Source organism: Geotrypetes seraphini, chromosome 4 (genome assembly GCF_902459505.1).
Source record: "Geotrypetes seraphini chromosome 4, aGeoSer1.1, whole genome shotgun sequence".
NCBI lineage: Eukaryota > Metazoa > Chordata > Amphibia > Gymnophiona > Dermophiidae > Geotrypetes > Geotrypetes seraphini.
The window spans coordinates 17,881,359-17,901,269 of record NC_047087.1 but is presented as its reverse complement, the minus strand read 5'-3'; the positions used below and the strand labels follow the sequence as shown (position 1 = coordinate 17,901,269).

The window sequence follows — 19,911 nt, the reverse complement described above, 5'->3', positions numbered from 1 at the left end:
AGCCTGCCCTCCGACGTCAGCGCTGACGTCGGAGAATACTTCCGTTCGGCTATTTGTGTGCGGCAGGGCAGACAGGAAGCAGAAGACAAGCCTTGCGGCTTGAGCTTCGTTTTGCTGAGAAAGTTGCAAAGATGGGCTGGTAGGCAAACACGGAACACAAAAGGGGGGAGGGAGTGCGTTTTGGACACAAGGCATGAACTTGGGAGAGAGGAAGGGAGGGAATGGGTTTTTGGACACAGAAGGCATGGACTTGGGAGAGAGGAAGGGAGGGAAAGAGATGCTGAGGTGGGGGAGGGAATGCGTTTTTGGACACAGAAGAAATGGACTTGGGAGCGAGGAAGGGAGGGAGAGAGGAAGGGAGGGAAAGAGATGCTGAGGTGGGGGAGGGAATGCGTTTTTGGACACAGAAGAAATGGACTTGGGAGAGAGGAAGGGAGGGAAAGAGATGCTGAGGTGGGGGAGGGAATGAGTGTTTGGACACAGAAGGCATGGACTTTGGAGAGAGGAAGGGAGGGAAAGAGATGGTTGTGTACACGGGAAATAGAAGAAAGAATTTTTGGTCATAGGGAGGGAGTGAGGTACAGATAGTGGCATACCAGGGTGGGGGGGGGGGCAGTCTGCCCCACCCCGGGTTTACGTCCCAAGGGGGTGCACAGCTGGCCACCCTCCAGTGTTGTCCCTAGGCCGGCAAACTGCGGCTCTTTAGCCACTTGAGTGCCACCGCCGCCAACGGTGTTGTTGGCGGTGGCAGCATTATAAAATACTTTCTTTGTGTTTATTTGATTCCTATTCAAGAGAATTACTTTATATATAGTCAATATAGGCACAGAGTTAAATTTTTTAACATTTTCTAATGGTGGTGTGCCTCGTGATTTTTTTCATGAAACAAGTGTGCCTTTGCCCAAAAAAGGTTGAAAAACACTGCTGTAGAGGACCTGCTGGAATGGTTTATCCTGTGAAATCTGAAGGTTCTACTAATCCTAGAATTTACAGAGCATTTAGAGCTACCAGAATACTGGGATTCAATGTTCTTTGCTGAGAGTTCAGTATATTGCTCTGTCTCTTTAAGAGCTTTTGCTACCCATGGCTTGCCTTGTTTGATTTGTAGCTCTTTGTTTCTCATGCTGGGCAAAGCTATCCTCTGTATGTTTCCTGTCCAAGTACGAACAGAACTCTGTTGATGTTGTTTGATATTTCTCATTGACTTTTCTTACCTATCTCATTCATTGGCAACAATGCTGTTTCTAAAGTTATAGGAAATATCTCTGAACTTCTAATTCATTGTTTTCCTGGGTCATTTCAGTCAGAGCGTGTTCTCTTGTCACTTTGCCAGTGTCCCTTTCACTATCAGGATAGATCTGTGACAAACTGAGTTCAGCTTTATCTGTCATAATGCACTACTGTAAATAAACACTTTTTTTTTCCCCCCTCTTACAAACATTTTCTACAGGGGTGCACTCCCTATGTGCATCAGACTGCATTTGAGCACATCATCTCTGGCTAGAGCAACCTCAGTAGCAAATACAAGATTGGCCTCTCACTCTAAATTTTTTTTGTTTGGAAAATGAATCTAGTCACAAAAAGGGGTTTGAGTTAAAAAATAATTTTAACCTAGGTAGACATAATTCTTGCTCCCTTGGGATTACTTAGTGTTCCACTTTCAGCCTGAAGATGTAATTAGTGCAACTGGTTTATGGACATATCTGAAACTCACTGATAAAATTCTTCAGAAATCTGTTAGGCAACTGACAAATGAGAGAAAGTTGCAATCTGGTCAGTAACATTCTAGTGCATCCGTCTCTCTACTTGACTCTGTTGTCAGAAAACCCTCTGTGTATTGGCAGTCTTTTGCTATAGGAATACAGTGGTGCCTCACACAACGAACTTAATCCGTTCCAGGAGCAAGTTTGTTATGTGAAACGTTCGTTGTGTGAAACGCGTTTTCCCATAAGAATACATGTAAAACAAAATAATTCGTTCTGCAGCCCTGTTTTCCCATAAGAATACATGTAAAACAAAATAATTCGTTCTGCAGCCCTACATTTCCCTCCCTCCACCTCACCTTATATGCAGAGTTTGCCAGCTTTCTTTTTCACCCAGCCGCACGCTTTCAAAAAGCTGTGCACGCGCAGCTGCTGAAGTTGATCAATGTTCTCCTCTCCTGCAACTTCCGGTTTCCGGTTGCGTCAGAGGAGAAGATTGAACAACAGAGCATGCGCGCATGTGCTGCTCTTTGAAAGTGTGTGGCTGGCCGAAAAAGAAAGCCGGAAAACTCGGCATCTAAGGTAAGGTGGAGGGAGATGATGGAACACTGCATTCAGACAGGAGGGTGCTGCTGTTCCCGGCTCACATTAGGAAGCGGCGAGAGTAGTTCCGCCCCCCCCCGGGCCCCTCGGGCGACTTCGTTGTGTGAAACGAAGTTCGTTATAGGGAGCAAGACAAAAAGTTCGTTATGCGCAGCGTTCGCTGTACGAGGCGTCCGTTATGCGAGGCACCACTGTATTTGCTTGCAGCTTAACAGATGCAGTTGTGATATAAATGAAAAGCAGAGAAGTTTTAAAGATAATAGTTGTTAATAGAAATAGTTAATAGATGTTGGCATTGTCATCTCGAAGCAGGGACTTTAGATCATTTATTATTCTATTGTGCATTTATTTTGGCTTTTTGGAAATCGATATGGGGGCCAAATAAATTGTTTATTAGAAAATCCGGTGGTTTTATCATATGATACTATATTATTTGGAATGTCAATGAGGAAGAAAAGTCAAATTTCTTCAAAAAATAATAAGCTCTTATTATGACAGGAGTCGCCATTCAACAGATAACATTTAATTGGAAAAATTGGAGTAGATTAAACTACAGTTTTTGGTGGAATTCTCTGTCATATATATAAGATGGAAAGAATGTTAGCCATACAGAATGCAAATTTTAATAAATTTCAGAAGGTTTGGGGACCATTAATAGAATATTGTAATGAGTAAATATCATTTTTCCCTTATTGATACAAATGCAAAGTGAAGGGTGGGGGGGGAGGGATTTCTAATCTTGTATTAAATGTTTAGATTAATAGGAAAGATTATATATAATATATGATATATGTAATTACATATGAAATAGTAAGGATGGGAGGGAGGGTTTAAATATTACTAATTTAAGTTGATTATGATAGATAATTAAGTGATATTGTATAAGTTCAAATGTTATTTCTGACACACTTGTAAGATGTAAAAATGAATAAAGAATTTTTTAAAAAAAGAAATAAAAGATAGTCTTCTTTTCAAAGATTCTGAGGAGAAATAAGGCCAATTTTTAAAATAAAAGCTATAAAAAGGGCTCTGTTGGCACAGACTTAAAGCCGAGGAGCAGGAACCACAGAACTTGTTTCTTGCATCTGTTGTCTGCTCTCACCACACCCATCCTATTCAGCAGACAGATTGGGTCACAGAACAGGCAAAAGGAATAAGATCTTATGTGGTATTCTTGGACAGAGATTTCCTCTTCAGGGTTTGAGGGTAGAGCTGAGAAGCCACCGAATACAAAAAAATGCCAGAAGTAAGCCACAAAGCAAAAACATTTGAACTAGAAAATTTTCTGCTCCTGTATTCCTTCTTCTCCCTTCCCAATGTTGCTTGAATTGGTATTATTCTTATACCTAGAATGCTGAATTGGTTTGTGTAGAATTTGAGTTTATTGTTTTTAGGTTTTGTGTAGAAAGAATCAAAAACTATGCTAAGGAGGGGTCCGATAAGCACCAGAGTGTATACATAAATGTGGATTATTAATATTACATATTGTACATTTGAGTGCATTTCATAGGAAGGAAGGCTATTGGTTGGTTATTTAAACATTGTATAACTTGTGTCCTAGAACTCTTAGGTGCCATTGACTCGTGTTTGAGTCCGAGCAACTTAAGAACATAAGAATAGCCTTACTGGGTCAGACCAATGGTCCATCAAGCCCAGTAGCTCGTTCTCACGGTGGCCAATACTTGGTGGTCACTAGTACTTGGCAAAACCCAAGGAGTAGAAATATTCCATGCAAGCAGTGGCTTCCCCCATGTCTTTCTTAATAAAAGACTATGGATTTTTCCTCCAGGAAATTGTCCAAACCTTTCTTAAAACAGCTATGCTTTCTGCTTTTACCACAACCTCTGGCAATGCGTTCTAGAGCTTAACTATTCTCTGAGTGAAAAAATATTTCCTCCTATTGGTTTTAAAAGTATTTCCCTGCAGTTTCATCGAGTGTCCCCTAGTCTTTGTAATTTTTCACAGAGTGAAAAATCGATCCACTTGTATCCGTTCTACTCCACTCAGGATTTTTGTAGACTTCAATCATATCTCCCCTCAGCCTTCTCTTTTCCAAGCTGTAGAGCCCTAACCTTTTTAGTCTTTCCTCATATGAGAGGAGTTCCATCCCCTTTATCATCTTGGTTGCTCTTCTTTGAACCTTTTCTAGTGCCGCTATATCTTTCTTCATTATCTTTAGTCTTGTTAATCATCCTTTAAAAAAAATTATTCCTAGCATCTTTTTGCTTTTTTGTCCACTGCCGCACATTGGGCAGAAGGTTTCATCTTATTGTCTACAATGACACCCAGATTCCTTTCTTGGGCGCTAACCCCCAAGGTGGACCCTAACATCTGGTAACTGTGATTTGGGTTATTCTTCCTAATATGCATCACTTTGCATTTGTCCACATTAAATTACAGATCTAAAAAGAAATCTATTTTGTGCTAGCTTTATCTTTATAGAGAGAATGTGGTATATAAGCTTAAGGTTTAGTTTAGTTTAGTCCTCCAGCGTCATCCCCATGGTTGTTTTCAATATGTCCAGCTAGAACTAGATGGTTGAATACTATGAGGTGTTTTAATAACATTCCCTGTGTGAACATGAATTTCCTTTTATATGATGGGTCAGGATGTAGCAGATTCTACCATGCTATCCTTCTTTCACCAGGTACACTGACAGATGTGCTCACTGCTCATAAATGCCAGAAAAGAAATCCTGATTGAATCACAGGCTTCTTCTTTTTTTAGTTAGGGCTTGTTTAGTTGGAGTTTATGTGCTTCATCTAAAGTATGTGGGCAATCTCCCAACATTTAGAAAGCTGCTGCTCCATGCTTAGAGGCCTGTGATCAAAAAGGAAAGCATTGGCTTTAGATGCTGTAATAAAGGCTTTAAAGTCTATTTCCAATAAATTTATTAATTTTAGCTAATTTAGTTGGAAATTTGCCTTGTTCTAAATTATGCATTGAAAAGAGGAGACTGAGAGGGGACATAATCGAAACATTCAAGATAATGAAGAGAATAGACTTAGTAGATAAAGATAGGTTGGTTATCCTCTCCAAGGTAGAGAGAACGAGAGGGCACTCTCTAAAGTTAAAAGGGTGGTAGAAAACTGGAACGCTCTTATGGAGGCTGTTATAGGGGTAAACACCCTCCAGGGATTCAAGACAAAGTTAGACAAGTTGCTGCTGAACCAGAACGTACGCAGGTAAGGCTAGTCTCAGGGCACTGGTCTTTGACCTAAGGGCCGCCGCGTGAGCGGACTGCTGGGCACGATGGACCACTGGTCTGACCCAGCAGCGGCAATTCTTATGTTCTTAGTGTTATTTTTTAGAGCTAATTGTCATTTTGCAGATATTTGTGAATGGACTCTTGAAATAATGTTTTATTTGGTGGACTAATTTGATGCTTTTATGATAAGAATTTAGATTTTTTTCCCCTCTTGCTACTGTAGAGCACTTACTTATGTTATGCTTTATTCTCTCCATGACTTTTCAAATTATAAAACTACCCAATGTTATGAGTGCAGAGCAAGTATTGGTTTTGGTTTAATCTCAGAGAAAAAAAACATTTTCCTTTCTGTATCTTGATGTTTTCTTGTAACTGCTGCCGAAGAGTATTGTAATGAACTGACATAAAGATACCCCCCTATCCTCCCAGGGCTCCCTTTACTCTGTGGGAGATCCTTTTCCAGTGTAAGGATAGAAGAAGCCTAGAGGCCAACTGAAACCAATGGTTTTGATTCTGACTGAAACTGAATTTGAGGCCAAAATCCATCACTCAGTTTCAGCTGAAACCAAAACCATGGCTCCCCACCACCACTGCCACAACTTCAAGCCCATCCTCTTGAGCCAGGTCCTCTTCTCCCTGATAGAAAACAATTTCTCCTCCTCATCCACTCATCAACTCTGCCCTGCCATTCCTCAGGCCTACCTTTAAAAACTCTGGTTGTCTAGTGGCTGTCAGTCTTATATTAGTGAATGCTGCTGGTCAGTATGTGGGATGACCTAGTCAGAGTGTCAGCAAAGGTCTCTGGGATATTATATTAAACAAATCTGACTAGAATGTTAATGCAGATAGACCCTAAAAGCCCCTGCCCAGAATCCACATACCTTAAATATCCAGCCAGCCTAGACTGTTTATCAAGAAGATATGTTAACTTGAATGGAGCAAAAGATGTTAGACCAGTGGTCTCAAACTTGTGGCCCGCAAGGTACTATTTTGAGGCCCTCGGTATGTTTATCATAATCACAAAAGTAAAATAAAACAGTTTCTTGATCATTTGTCTCTTTAGCTATAAATTACAATATTATTATTAAGGCTTTTAACCTAAAGGAAAGATATATAAACTAGAAATAATTTTACCTAATGCAAAATTGTAATTTCTTTAATAAAACATGAACTATTTTTTTCTGAGGCCCTCCAAGTATCTACAAATCCAAAATGTGGCCCTGCAAAGGGTTTGAGTTTGAGACCACTGTGTTAGACAGATTGATTACATTTACCATTCCTGTAGGTGTCACACCTTCCTTATCAATTAAGGACCATTGTCTCAATCAAGTATGGCACAGAAAGATGGTGGAAACTGTTAACCAACAGTAGAGGCTATTTTTAGAACAAGATTCCAACCTATAAAAGGCCTCCTCTCTTAATCCCTCCCTCTCTCTCGACTTTTGCTTACCCCTCTCTCTGGCTGCCTCCTCTCTTGCAGATTTCTGTCTCTTCATACCTATATACCCACTATTGAAGCCCAGATATGCACACATTCATACAGGTACAGCGCATGCTTTCTCTGCTCAAGGAAAAAAACATATTTTCCTATATACGCACAGAAGCAGCTCTAAACCTAACTGTAGCCTCTATATTTGTAATATACCTATTCCTATAAAATACTCTTGGCTATCATTGTCATTAAATGTACAACAGTGCATACACCTTTCAGCGCTATAGAAATGATAAGTATAATATAACCTTGGTTTGCGAGCATAATTTGTTCTAGAAGCATGCTTGTAATCCAAAGCACTCGTATATCAAAGCGAATTTCCCCATTAAAAATAATGAAAACTCAGATGATTCGTTCCACAACCCAAAAACTTTAATACAAAATACTATACATACTTGTATTGCAAGACTTTGCTTGTTTAGAACAGTCACTACACTCTTGCAGTATCAGAGAGAGAAGAACCATCGGCTCAGTTGTGATGATGTGACGATGTGATGATGCAGTATACTGTATGTACTGGTACTGCAAGACATTGCTTGTATATCAAGTTAAAATTTAATAAAATGTTTTGCTTGTCTTGCAAAAACACTTGCAAACCAAGTTACTTGCAATCCAAGATTTTACTGTAATAGTAGTAGTAATTTTACTTCCCACTGGTCCTCTGAGGACTGTACCCAGGACCTCTCAGCACACCCATAAAGGACTAGCCCAAAACACACATTTAAACACCAAAAGATTACATTTTGGGACCTCATCTATTACAGCGTACACCTTTAATTTCCAGATTAACTAAGATTTCCCTTATAAGAGGATCTAAAGTCAGAACAAAAAGCAAGGGAGTGGAAGGGCCTACCTGTCTTGTTCTCCTTTGAATAGAAAAACTGGTCTGATATAGTTTAATTTACCCAGACAGCTCCTTCATCTCTCTGCTATGTGGCACTAAATGCCATTGAAATGACATAAGCTATCTTTTTTTTTTTTTCTTCGACCAGCAGGAAGAATTCTAGCTCGAGTTTATATCATTTTGAATATCAGCACCAAATCTTCACAAAACCATTCTTCTGCCTGTGGTACTGTTTCTTACCTGGGGGAAATAAGGGAATACTACAAGATCATGACTAGACAGATCAAAGTAATCACCAAAACAGCAGTCCATTTATGATTTTTCTCCTTCACATTCTCTGGTGAGGCAGCTCACCCCTACACAGCCACCCAGTATCAAATTCCTGGGCAACATAGAAATCAAGATGCCCTGATTCCAAGACTCTAGCAAAGGTGCTGCATTCCCATGCCTAATCTGATGTAGCCTGCTCCAGTGCTCTTTAGTTAGACTACTCACATTGATATCCAACTATGGGCATTAAGTATTTAAAGCAATTTAATTTACTATTTAATAAACCACATTGACAGTAAAGATTGATAAATGGTTTACAATAAAACATCAAATTGAACAATGAACATTAAAGTATAATAAACGGTTGAAATCAGCTATCAGCCAACAAACTTCCCCTAAAGCTAATATATTCAAACAAGGCAAAATAGCCTAATAATCCCCAAATTAGAAAAGACAAATACTAAACTAGATCAGCAAAAGAGATTGTGATAAGAACATAAGAATTGTCGCTGCTGGGTCAGACCAGTGGTCCATCATGCCCAGCAGTCCACTCACTCGGCAGCCCCCAGGTCAAAGACCAGTACCCTAACTGAGACTAGCCCTACCAGCGCACTTCTTGTTCAGCAGGAACCTGTCCAACATCCCTGGAGGGTGCTCTCCCCTACGACAGACTCTGGAAGAGCGTTCCAGTTTTCCACCATTCTGGGTGAAGAAGAACTTCCTTACGTTCATCTGGAATCTATCCCCTTTCAACTTTAGAGAGTGCCCTCTCGTTCTCCCTACCTTGGAGAGGGTGAATAACCTGTCTTTATCTACTAAGTCTATCCCCTTCAGTACCTTGAATGTTTCGATCATGTCTCCTTTCAATCTCCTCTGTTCGAGGGAGAATAGACCCAGTTTCTCCAATCTTTCATTGTACGGCAGCTTCTCCAACCCCTTAACCATCTTGGTTGCTCTTCTCTGGACCCTTACGAGTAGTACCATGTCCTTCTTCATGTACGGCGACCAATGCTGTACGCAGTACTCCAGGTGAGGGCGCACCATGACCTGGTACAGCAGTATGATAACCTTCTCTGATCTGTTCGTGATCCCCTTCTTTATCATTCCTAGCATTCTGTTCGCCCTTTTTGCCGCCGCCGCCGCACATTGCGCAGACGGCTTCATCGACTTGTTGATCAGAACTCCCAGGTCCCTTTCCTGGGAGGTCTCTCAAAGTACTGCCCCAGACATCCTGTATTCATGCCTGAGATTTTTGTTACCGACATGCATCACTTTACACTTATCCATGTTGAATCTCATCTGCCATGTTAATGCCCATTCCTCGAGCCTGATTATGTCACGTTGCAGATCTTCGCAGTCCCCCTGCGTCTTCACTACTCTGAATAACTTCGTATCGTCCGCAAATTTAATCACCTCGCTCATTGTACCTATGTCCAGATCGTTTATAAAGATGTTGAAGAGCACGGGTCCAAGCACTGAGCCCTGTGGCACCCCACTGGTGACACTCTTCCAGTCCTAGTACCGTCCATTTACCCCCCACCCTCTGTTTCCTATCCGCCAGCCAGTTTTTAATCCACATGAGTATTTCACCCTCGATTCCATGGCTCGCAATCTTCCGAAGTAGTTGTTCATGCGGAACCTTGTCGAACGCCTTCTGAAAATCCAGATATACAATGTCGACTGGGTTGCCCTTGTCTATCTGCCTGTTTACTCCCTCGAAGAACTGCAGCAAGTTCGCCAAGCAAGATCGTCCTTTGCTGAAGCCATGCTGACTGGTCCTCATCAGATTGTGTCCGTCGAGGTGATCAATGATGCGGTCTTTTATCAGCGCCTCTACCATCTTTCCCGGCACCGAGGTCAGACTCCCGGTCTGTAGTTTCCTGGATCTCCCTTCGAACCTTTTTTGAAGATCGGCGTAACATTCGCCACCTTCTAGTCCTCTGGAATCTTTCCCGATTTTATTGACAGATTGGCTATTAGTTGAAGTAGTTCAGCTATAGTCCCTTTCAGTTCTTTTATGACCCTCAGATGGATGCCATCTGGTCCTTGGGATTTGTCACTCTTAAGCCTATCAATCTGCCTGCATACTTCTTCTAGACTGACCGTCAACCTTGTCAGTTTCCCGTCTTCGCCTCCAGCATATAGCCTGTCGGGTTCTGATTTGTTGTGTATATCCTCTTTGGTAAATACAGATGCAAAAAACGTGTTCAGTTTATCGGCAATGGCTTTGTCTTCCTTTACCACTCCCTTTATTCCATGATTATCCAACGGTCCCACTGCTTGCTTTGCGGGTCGTTGAAAACTACAAGCTGATAAAGCTTACCTTAGTGCTGAGAAAATTATTGGAGCCTCTACTGAAGGAAAGGATAGTGAACTATTTGTAATCTAGTGGGTTGTAAGATTCAAGATAGCAAGGTTTTACCCAATACAGATCATATCAGTCAAAATTGATCGATTTCCTTCAGTTGGGTGACTAGAGAAATAAATTGAGCAGTATTCACTTTAAGAAGAGGTGAGAAATAAGTGTCAGTGTTTTAATTAATGTATTAATGTTGACCAAGGAAGAAATGTTTGTGCTTGCTCTCCTTCCTTGTTTATCAAATGCAATGGTTTTGGTTTTCTTATTTCATGTGACAATGAATACTGTATATGTTCCCATTTTGGTCTATATCATTTACAGTAAAACTTGGTTTGCGAGCATAATTCATTCCAGAAGCATGCTTATAATCCAAAGCACTCGTATATTACATTACATTAATGATTTCTATTCCGCCTTTACCTTGCAGTCCATGGCAGATTACATAAGAATTGTTATGATATTAAGTACATATTGTTAAGATAATAAGAAGTACTTTAATAAAATGTTTTACTTATCTTGCAAAACACTTACAAACCAAGTTACTTGCAATCCATGGTTTTACTGTACTGTGCCACTTTACTGTACTGTGCCACATATTTTGTGTTTGAGCGATAAGAGACTAAAACAAACATGAGCGTTTTTCATCTTTACCATACCATAAACATAGCCATGGTACAGAGCCATGAGAATGTTGTGTGGAATTAAAGGAAACTTGTGCCACTGTGTCCAGCAAGTGGGTCACAAGGAGCATTATGATAGGATTTAACTTTAGGGAACTTTTCTGCACTTTGGGATGCATCCATATTTGTTGGTATTAAATTACATCACAAACACACAGGCAGTGAATTGGTTACTGCAGTGCCTGTGATTTTGTCAGAGATGCTAATTTGTCCCTGAAGCAGAGACTTTTTTTATTCATGAAATCTATGTGATGATATATGTTTGAAATATTGCATTGTATATAGAGAATTATTGTCTTTCAGGATTGGCAAATCTGATATTGCTGCTCTGACAGTTAGGAAATAGGGCACACAAAAAATATTAGACACAGCTGAACCTAAGAGGGCTCAGATAATGACAACATTCATGGCCTTGCTCTGACCACTCACACTGAGGATTTCAGTGGCGTCATCTCCGATGTCAGAGAGCTTGGAATCTTGAGGGAGATAGGAAAGCACACTGTGTATGTTTAAAGCCAATGTGTTAGGAAAAGTAAACATTTTTACACAGCTTCTCAAAATATTTACTATATTTTTACATGCATTTGGTAGTCATAGCAGAGCATCAAATGTAACCAAACACTACCCCCCCAAAATAAATAAATAAATAAATAAAATACACTAAAATGCCTAATTGTTGATTGTGGGGTTGTTGTTTTTAATGTAGTAATTTTGAAAGTTAAAATCTATTGTACAGTGTTTCTGCTTTAAAAGTGTTAATCCTCATCCTGCAATGTAACATTGACACCATAGTGACCACCCAAACCATTCTTAACACTGTTTCCATTGACTTTAGGTCTGTGGTTTACCAGCACAGCTCTAAGGAGTCTGCCACTTTGCAGCCATTTTTCACTCTCCAGCTGGATATTCAGTCAGACAAGATCCGCACAGTCCAGGAAGCCTTGGAAAGTCTTGTGGCTAGAGAGTCTGTTCAGGGTTACACCACGAAAACCAAACAAGAGGTGCGCTGGTTTCCATGTATTGACTGTACAGTTCTCAAGTGCTGACTTGTATAGGGTGTGGTTCTGGGTAGCCCTTAATTTTGCTTTCTCCAGCTGACGGAACACTGATCTATGTCAATTCTGTATAAGGTGTGCTGTCACTTTGATGTGTATGATGACATTGATGTCAAGCTTCCAGTATTATCCATCACTGATCTGGGGAATGTAGTGCTGTTCTACTCAAGGTAGATGGATCTAGTACTCCCACCCCCCTCCAATTCCATTGTCCCACTACTGCTATGTCGCTCTCTCTCGTTCCAGTTAGTTAGCTTCCATCTTGGCCTTTGTGTTATTACAAGAAACAGGTATCTGCAAAGTAGGTTTTGGTGCCCATTTTGTGGATCAGTGCTAACAGGGAGTTTTCAGAGCTGTAATTTGCTTGTGACATGCTAGCAACAGCAGTGTCAAGACAAGTATGATATCTACAAAGAGACAAGATTTCTGAAATACACAAATAATTTGTCATGATTTACTTAAACCCCTTGGAAAAATATGTTGTAAATACTGATAGTGGTAGCTGCTAATATGCTGGAAATTAAGGGGTTGTATTTGCGGTATATCAAATAAATTGAAACTTGAAACTAAATCAGCACTTGGAGCCCCCAAATGAGAGAAAAATCAAATCCATTGCACACAGTGAAGTTCAGTATGCACACATACTGAATACTGAAAGGAACTGCTATCTATGGCCTCTTATTAGAGGCTGTCACTGAGGGCCTGGGATATAGAGGGAGGATGGTTGAAGACTAAAAATCAAGAACTACCCAGGGTAGCTGTAAATTAAAACTGCTGGTCTTGTGTTAAGTGAGGCATGTGCCAACCAAATTGGAAGCAAAAAACAAAAGTGTTAGGTGTCTAAATGTTTTGGTCTGATGTGAAAGCTTATCCAGAATAGCAGGTTTCATCATTATGCATGTGCATAGCTAAGGAACACTTTTACTGATCAGTGCTCCAACTTAGTGCAGATAAGACTCAGACATGCAATGCATGAATGCAGCATCAACAGTCAACTCTTCTGCAAAAGAGAGGCCATGATAATAAACGGTCACATAGAGCAGTGTTTTTCAACCGCTGTTCCGCGGCACACTAGTGTGCCGCGAGATGTTGCCTGGTGTGCCGTACGGTCAGGGCCGCCATCAGGGCAGTACCACCAGTCCTGCATTCAGGGGCCCGGAGCTGACAGGGGGCCCGGGCTCCCCCAGGGTCCTAGGCCACAGTCTAGGGAGAGGGGCGGTCCGCCCCACGTGGACAGGAGAGAGCTGGACGGGGGACCCGCGGAGTTCAATACATCTCGAGCCGCGAGGCTCGTCTTCTGTTCCTGCCTGCCCTGCAGCTAACATATAGCCGATCGCAAGCGTTCCCCGATGTCAGCGCTGACGTCGGAGGGAGGGCTTAAGCAAAGCCTGCCCTCCGACGTCAGCGCTGACGTCGGAGAATACTTCCGTTCGGCTATTTGTGCGCGGCAGGGCAGGCAGGAAGCAGAAGACAAGCCTTGCGGCTTGAGCTTCGTTTTGCTGAGAAAGTTGCAAAGATGGGCTGGGAGGCAAACACGGAACACAAAAGGGGGGAGGGAGTGCGTTTTGGACACAAGGCATGAACTTGGGAGAGAGGAAGGGAGGGAAAGAGATGCTGAGGTGGGGGAGGGAATGGGTTTTTGGACACAGAAGAAATGGACTTGGGAGAGAGGAAGGGAGGGAAAGAGATGCTGAGGTGGGGGAGGGAATGAGTGTTTGGACACAGAAGGCATGGACTTTGGAGAGTGGAAGGGAGGGAAAGAGATGGTTGTGTACACGGGGAATAGAAGAAAGGAGAATTTTTGGTCATAGGGAGGGAGTGAGGTACAGATAGTGGCATACCAGGGTGGGGGGGGGCGGTCTGCCCCACCCCGGGTTTACGTCCCAAGGGGGTGCACAGCTGGCCACCCTCCAGTGTTGTCCCTAGGCCGGCAAACTGCGGCTCTTTAGCCACTTGAGTGCCACCGCCGCCATCGGGAACAGGCCGGCGCCAAGTTCTCCCTGCTTTTCCCTGTGGGGCCGGCCAACTCTCGCCACTCGCGTCAATTCTGACGTCGGAGAGGACGTTCTGGGCCAGCCAATCGTGGCTGGCCTAGAACGTCCTCTCCGACGTTAGAATTGACGACGGGTGGTGAGAGTTGGTCGGCCCCGCGGAGAAGAGAAGCAGGGAGAACTTGGCGCCGGCCTGTTCCCGATGGCGGCGGTGGCACGCAAGTGAATTACTTTATATATAGTCAATATAGGCACAGAGTTAAATTTTTTAACATTTTCTAATGGTGGTGTGCCTCGTGTTTTATTTCATGAAACAAGTGTGCCTTTGCCCAAAAAAGGTTGAAAAACACTGACATAGAGGATATACAACAAATAAACAATTTAGGACAAAAAAAAAGGAAATTTGAAAATAAGGCAAAGGGATGAAGCGCCAGAGCTAAGAACATGTTTGCTTGATATGTAGAGGATCTTACATAATACCGTATTTTTCGCTCCATAAGACTCACTTTTTTCCCCCAAAAAAGTGGGTGGAAATAAGGGTGCGTCTTATGGAGTGAATACACCTCCCCCCGTACCTTTTTTTTAAAAAAAATTCCTTTGGAGCTTTCTGCGCTCCTGCCTGTCTCCCTCGCTGGATGGCTGTTCTGTTCGGGTAGAGCGGTCTTCTTCCTCTTGGGATCCTGCCAAGCACTGGCTCTGTCAGTCCCGAAGCAGGATGTCCCGCATCGTTTCATCCGCAATGGAGTAGCAGCAGCATAGCTCTTCCAACACGGCCCGGTGGTAAAAGGCTTCAGAGCAGCTGCGGTAGCAAGGCAGGGAGTAGAAGCGCACGTTGCAGTGAGAACAAGTGTAGCGGCTCGGCGCCGCCAGGTATCAAGTTTCAAGTTTATTAGAATTTGATATACCGCTTATCAAGGTTATCTAAGTGGTTTTTACAATCAGGTACTCAAGCATTTAGATCACAGACCTCAGCTACCGTCTCCTCATTCTTCATGCTCTTCACAGGAAAACAAAATACCACCGGCACCATGTGAATACTCTGTAGTTGCATTCTTCTGGTTATGTGGTACGATAGAAAAGTGGAAGGATGCCTTCCTGTCATGCCACCGGAGTAAGCAGTGGAGCAAGTTACCGGTAAATTAAAATTATGCTTTCCAAGTGTAGGAGGGAGCGAGTCCGCTGAAGACACGAAATACAAGATTAATCCGGACCCCCAGGAGCACTGCACGCTGGCTGTGGGGGACGAAGTCACAGGTCCGCAACCCGAAAGTGCTTCTGCATAGAGAGAAAAAAAGCATTCTGGCTCCTATGGAAAGCCAACTCTAATAAATGCCTCAGGATTGAAACGTGCAGGACCAGTTTTACACATGCCCAGGGCAGAAATTAAGGAGGGGGCCCCTGCTCCCCCTCTCTCTAATCTCCCTTCCTGCCACTACTACCACACATAAAAACAACTTTAAATGATTTCACACACAGACCGTTACCAAATAGAGAACGGGAAACCCAAGAAATTAAACTCAGAAAAAGAAATAAAAACAGATATGCACTTTTTATACTGAACACACAGCTGTACTGGGCCTAGGACAGCAGCCATTCAGGGAGCGGCACCGGACCAGGCAGGAACGCAAACAGCTTGCGCCTGCCTTCTGTGCCGCTCTGCCCGAACAGAAGAACAGCCATCCAGTGAGGGAGACAGGCAGGAGCATGGACTTTAAAAAAAGGTACTGGAGGTGCTGCCTACAGGGGGTGCCTATACTGCCTATGGGTTTTTCACTCTATAAGACACTGTCCTGGCCTACCACTAGATGGGGGACAGAGCCTGGCAGGGAGGGGGAACAGGGTGCACAGCCTGGCAGGGAAAATTTGGTTCAGAATTTTTTTTTCTGTTTTCCTCCTCTAAATCTAAATGTGGTCAGGTGCGTCTTATGGAATGAAAATTATGGTATATCTTGATTTGCCTATGCTTTACTATACTTTCAGCTTTTCTATTGTAAAGGTGATTTTCTTATGATACATGTGCTTAGGAAAGTTGAGATGACTGTAGTTTGGGAGAGTGGAAGAGGATTCCTGGTTCTGGGTTTTTAGTATGTAAGTTTTTATGAGTTATACTGATACGTGGATAGGAAGTCTAAGAGCAACTTCACTATTTATTCATCCTCCAGCTTACTGAAGCTTGATGAAGATTATTTACTATCCTTTTTCAGATAATGAGAATCAACTAAAAAAGCACCTTATATTTTGTCATTAGCCTTCTTAAATCTTAAACTTGTTCACCACTTTCCTCCCACCTTATATGAATCAATGCTATTCCAAGAGAGAGTGGTACCCATGGGCTGTGGTTCTCAACAACCCTTTCTCTCCACCTTCTTGCTGAGTTTGTTCAAAGCCCTTGCTCATTAAGAACTGAGTTCTGAATCTGAAAAAGTATCCACAATTTTGGAGAAAATAACTTAAAAATTAAGTTATTTTCCCGGTAGCAGGGGTATATAAAGCTGCATTTTCAGTATTGCATTTTCAAATAGCTAAGTCACAGGTAGCCTAGATTGATCTTGAAGATTGGTTCTTTTTTCAGTAGGACAGGGAAAGAATGGGGGAGGAGGGAATTTTGAAATGTCATGAAAACCTTGCAGGTTATCTGCAGAGCTTCATGCTAATTTTCAAAGAGAAATTCACAGTTCTTGCTAGAAAGTAGGCATAGAGTTTTGAAAATGTCTTCGTCTTCTGTACTTTCTCTTCCTTGTCTTCAGTTTTATTCTATGCTGGGTTTAGGGACTGCCAATTTCCATGGGTAAATGATCTTTTATCTACATAAAGTGCTTCATTGCCCCTCTTCTTCCCTCCCCCCACACCCCAAATTTGTAAGCAGTATGTACTTTTCCATGACTTAGTTTGGGCATAGTGTACTCTCCCATTTGAACATATAATACTTGCTAGGTTGTATCTGAATAATGTGAACTGCAATATTAAAAGTGGCAGCAGGAAACCATTCTCACTGGAGGTCAGGTATATATGAGACAGTCTTGTCTAGAATGTGTCTTAGGAAATTTAGAAGTACCAAAGAAGGAAATGCATGGGCTTCTGTGTAGAGGAAACTGTATGTGGGAGTAATATATACAGTGCAAAGCTCAATGGGATTTGCCAGATGCATCCTGGTTCCCCTCATCTGTCATTTCTGGTTTTACTGCAGATGGCTTAAACATTTTTACTGACAACCCGCTGTTCAATTTGAGGTTTGGAAGAAATTTAGATGCTGGTATTTGTGTCTGTATATTTCACTGTCTGGAAGTATAAGCATCCAAAAAACTACCTACGGATATTTTAATCAGCAGTTTTGAAGATTTTGACTAAAGGCAGCTGTGTTAAAATGCTCAGCAAGTTTTATGGTGCTAATACAGTATACAGTTTACCCTGTAAGACAAAGTACCTTAGGTTAAAAAAAAAAAAATAAAATGAGGAAAGCCAAACTTTCTGTTAGTTTTGAAAGAATAATAAAATAAAAACAAGTACAATAATATAACTGACCATTAGATGTCACTGTACTGCAGAAGCTGGGAATTCCTTCTCTTTTGTTTATTTTTATATTACCGTATTTTTCACTCCATTAGATGCACTTTTTCCCCCCAAAAGTGGGTGGAAATTAAGGTGCGTCATGTAGCGAATACCCAAAGTGCCCCCCCCCCCCCGGTTACCTTATTTTAATGCACCCTCCCTCCCTGAGAGCGGCGCACAAGGCTGGCTGGCTGGCTGATTCCCGCTGCTTCCTCAGAGAACTGCCAGTTGACTCCTCTTCCGGTCTCTTGCGTAGCGGCGTACCAGGTTGCCTGGTTCCGTGCTACTTCCTTTGAGAAATGAGTTCTCGCAGGAAGCGGCACGGGACCAGGCAGGCAACCTGGTGCGCCGCTACATGAGAGAATGGAAGAGGAGGCAGCTGGCAGTTCTTGGAGGAAGCGGCAGGAACCAGGCAGCCAGCCTGGTGTGCCATTCTCAGCGAGGCGCCGCATCTAGAAGTAAAAAAAAAAAAAAAAAAGATACGCGCAGGGGTCGGTGGGGAGGAGGAAGAAGGCCAGGGCCTGCCTGTCGCCTGCCTGGGGAGGGGTAGGGATGAAGAGGGAGAGGCTGGGGCCTGCCTGCCTGCCCTGCAAATTAAAAATAGGGAGGGAGGAGGGAGAGGCCAGGGTTTTCCTGCTGCGTGCCTGGGAGGTGGGGAGGCCTGCCTGCCTGCCTACCTACCCGCCCGCCCGCCCTATTCCCTGCCTGCTTGCCTGCCTGCCAGCCACTAGGCCTGCCCCCCCCTTGTCTCTGCCTGCCCTTTCCCGGCCTACAACTAGACCATCAGAGGGGGGACAGGGTACAGAGCCTGGCAAGGAGGGGGGGTACAGGGTACAGAGCTTGGCAAGGAGTGTGGGGTTGGGTGCAGAGCCTGGCAGGTAGAATTTGGTTCAGAATGTTTTTTCTCTTGTTTTCCTCCTCTAAATCTAGGGTGCGTCTTATGGTCGAGTGCATCTAATGGAGCGAAAAATACAGTATGTATGTTTTATTGTAACGCAAGATATAAATGGAGAAATAAAATTTTCCTATTTCTTTGGGATAGCCCCCCCTCCCCCTGGATCTAATGTTTTCCATTTAACTCAGTATGTGTTTTCACTGGTTCCCCCCCCCCCATACCAAATTCTCTTCCGGATTGATTCCAAATTTTTAACTTTCAACTATTGAAAGTTAAAAATTTGGAGTCAATCCAGAAGAGATCCTTATTGGAGACAATGCCGTTTGGTCGGCTGTTATGACAAGCAGTAGGACAAACTTTTATATTTTGAGAGAATTGGAGTAAACCCATGTATAAGCTTTTGGAAAGGCAGCTTATAACTAACATCCCCCGAGGAAGACCCGTTTGGGGGTTGAAATGCTCATATAAGGAAAGGGCGTCAGGAGTTTCTACTACACGTCAAAGTTGATGGTGGCAGGATCCACTAAGATAAGTGTTGCCTTTCACATAGAGTAAGAAGATTTTTTACCATATTATCTATATCAATGGTTTTTAGAGATGATATTTATGGGTATTTATAAATTAAAAGTTTAGCCATTAAGAATAAAGATAAAATAGGAAATGGTAAGTGGTGGTTGGAACAAATGATTACAAAGACATACAAGACGGGGACTTGAAATGATATATACATCATAAGAGATTCTGAAGATTGACGTCTGTATAGTTATGATGTGCCTTCCACTGGTTTAATCACTCAAAAGGGGAAATAAAAGGAGCATTGGTAGAAACAAGTAGTAGAAATTGGTGTCAGGAAATAGTCATGATAGTCTATTAGTTGTGATGACAAATAAGACGCGATGGAAAATTTATCATTAAAAAATCTAAATTAATCATCTTGGTGGCCCATTATTCGCTATAAAAGATTTAGATAAAGGCTTTATTCTGTAGTATCCAGAAAACCTACCACCAGGCAGTGTTAAAACCGGAAGTGGATTAGGTTTTCTGCTTGGTTCGATCTTCATCACCAGGAACCTCAGTCTACCTCCTTGTCTTCAGTTCTGGATTATCTGTTTCATTTATCTCAATCTGGTCTCAAATTGACCTCTGTTAGAGTCCATTTTGGTGCAATTGCTGCTTCTCATCAACCACTAGAGGGAAAACCTCTATCTGCTCATCCTGTGGTTTCCAGATTTATGAAAGGACTTTTCAATGTCAAACCACCT

The 19,911-nt window shown here is 42.4% G+C and overlaps 1 protein-coding gene across 1 annotated transcript in view; it reads left to right on the top strand.

The window, feature by feature from the left end:
• The window catches only part of USP10 (ubiquitin specific peptidase 10), a 193,550-nt gene that overhangs the window by 148,443 nt on the left and 25,196 nt on the right, over nucleotides 1-19,911 (top strand). The window contains exon 11 of the mRNA XM_033941815.1: nucleotides 11,995-12,160. Coding sequence (XP_033797706.1) covers nucleotides 11,995-12,160 — 166 coding nt within the window. The remainder of the gene's footprint in view (nucleotides 1-11,994; nucleotides 12,161-19,911) is intronic.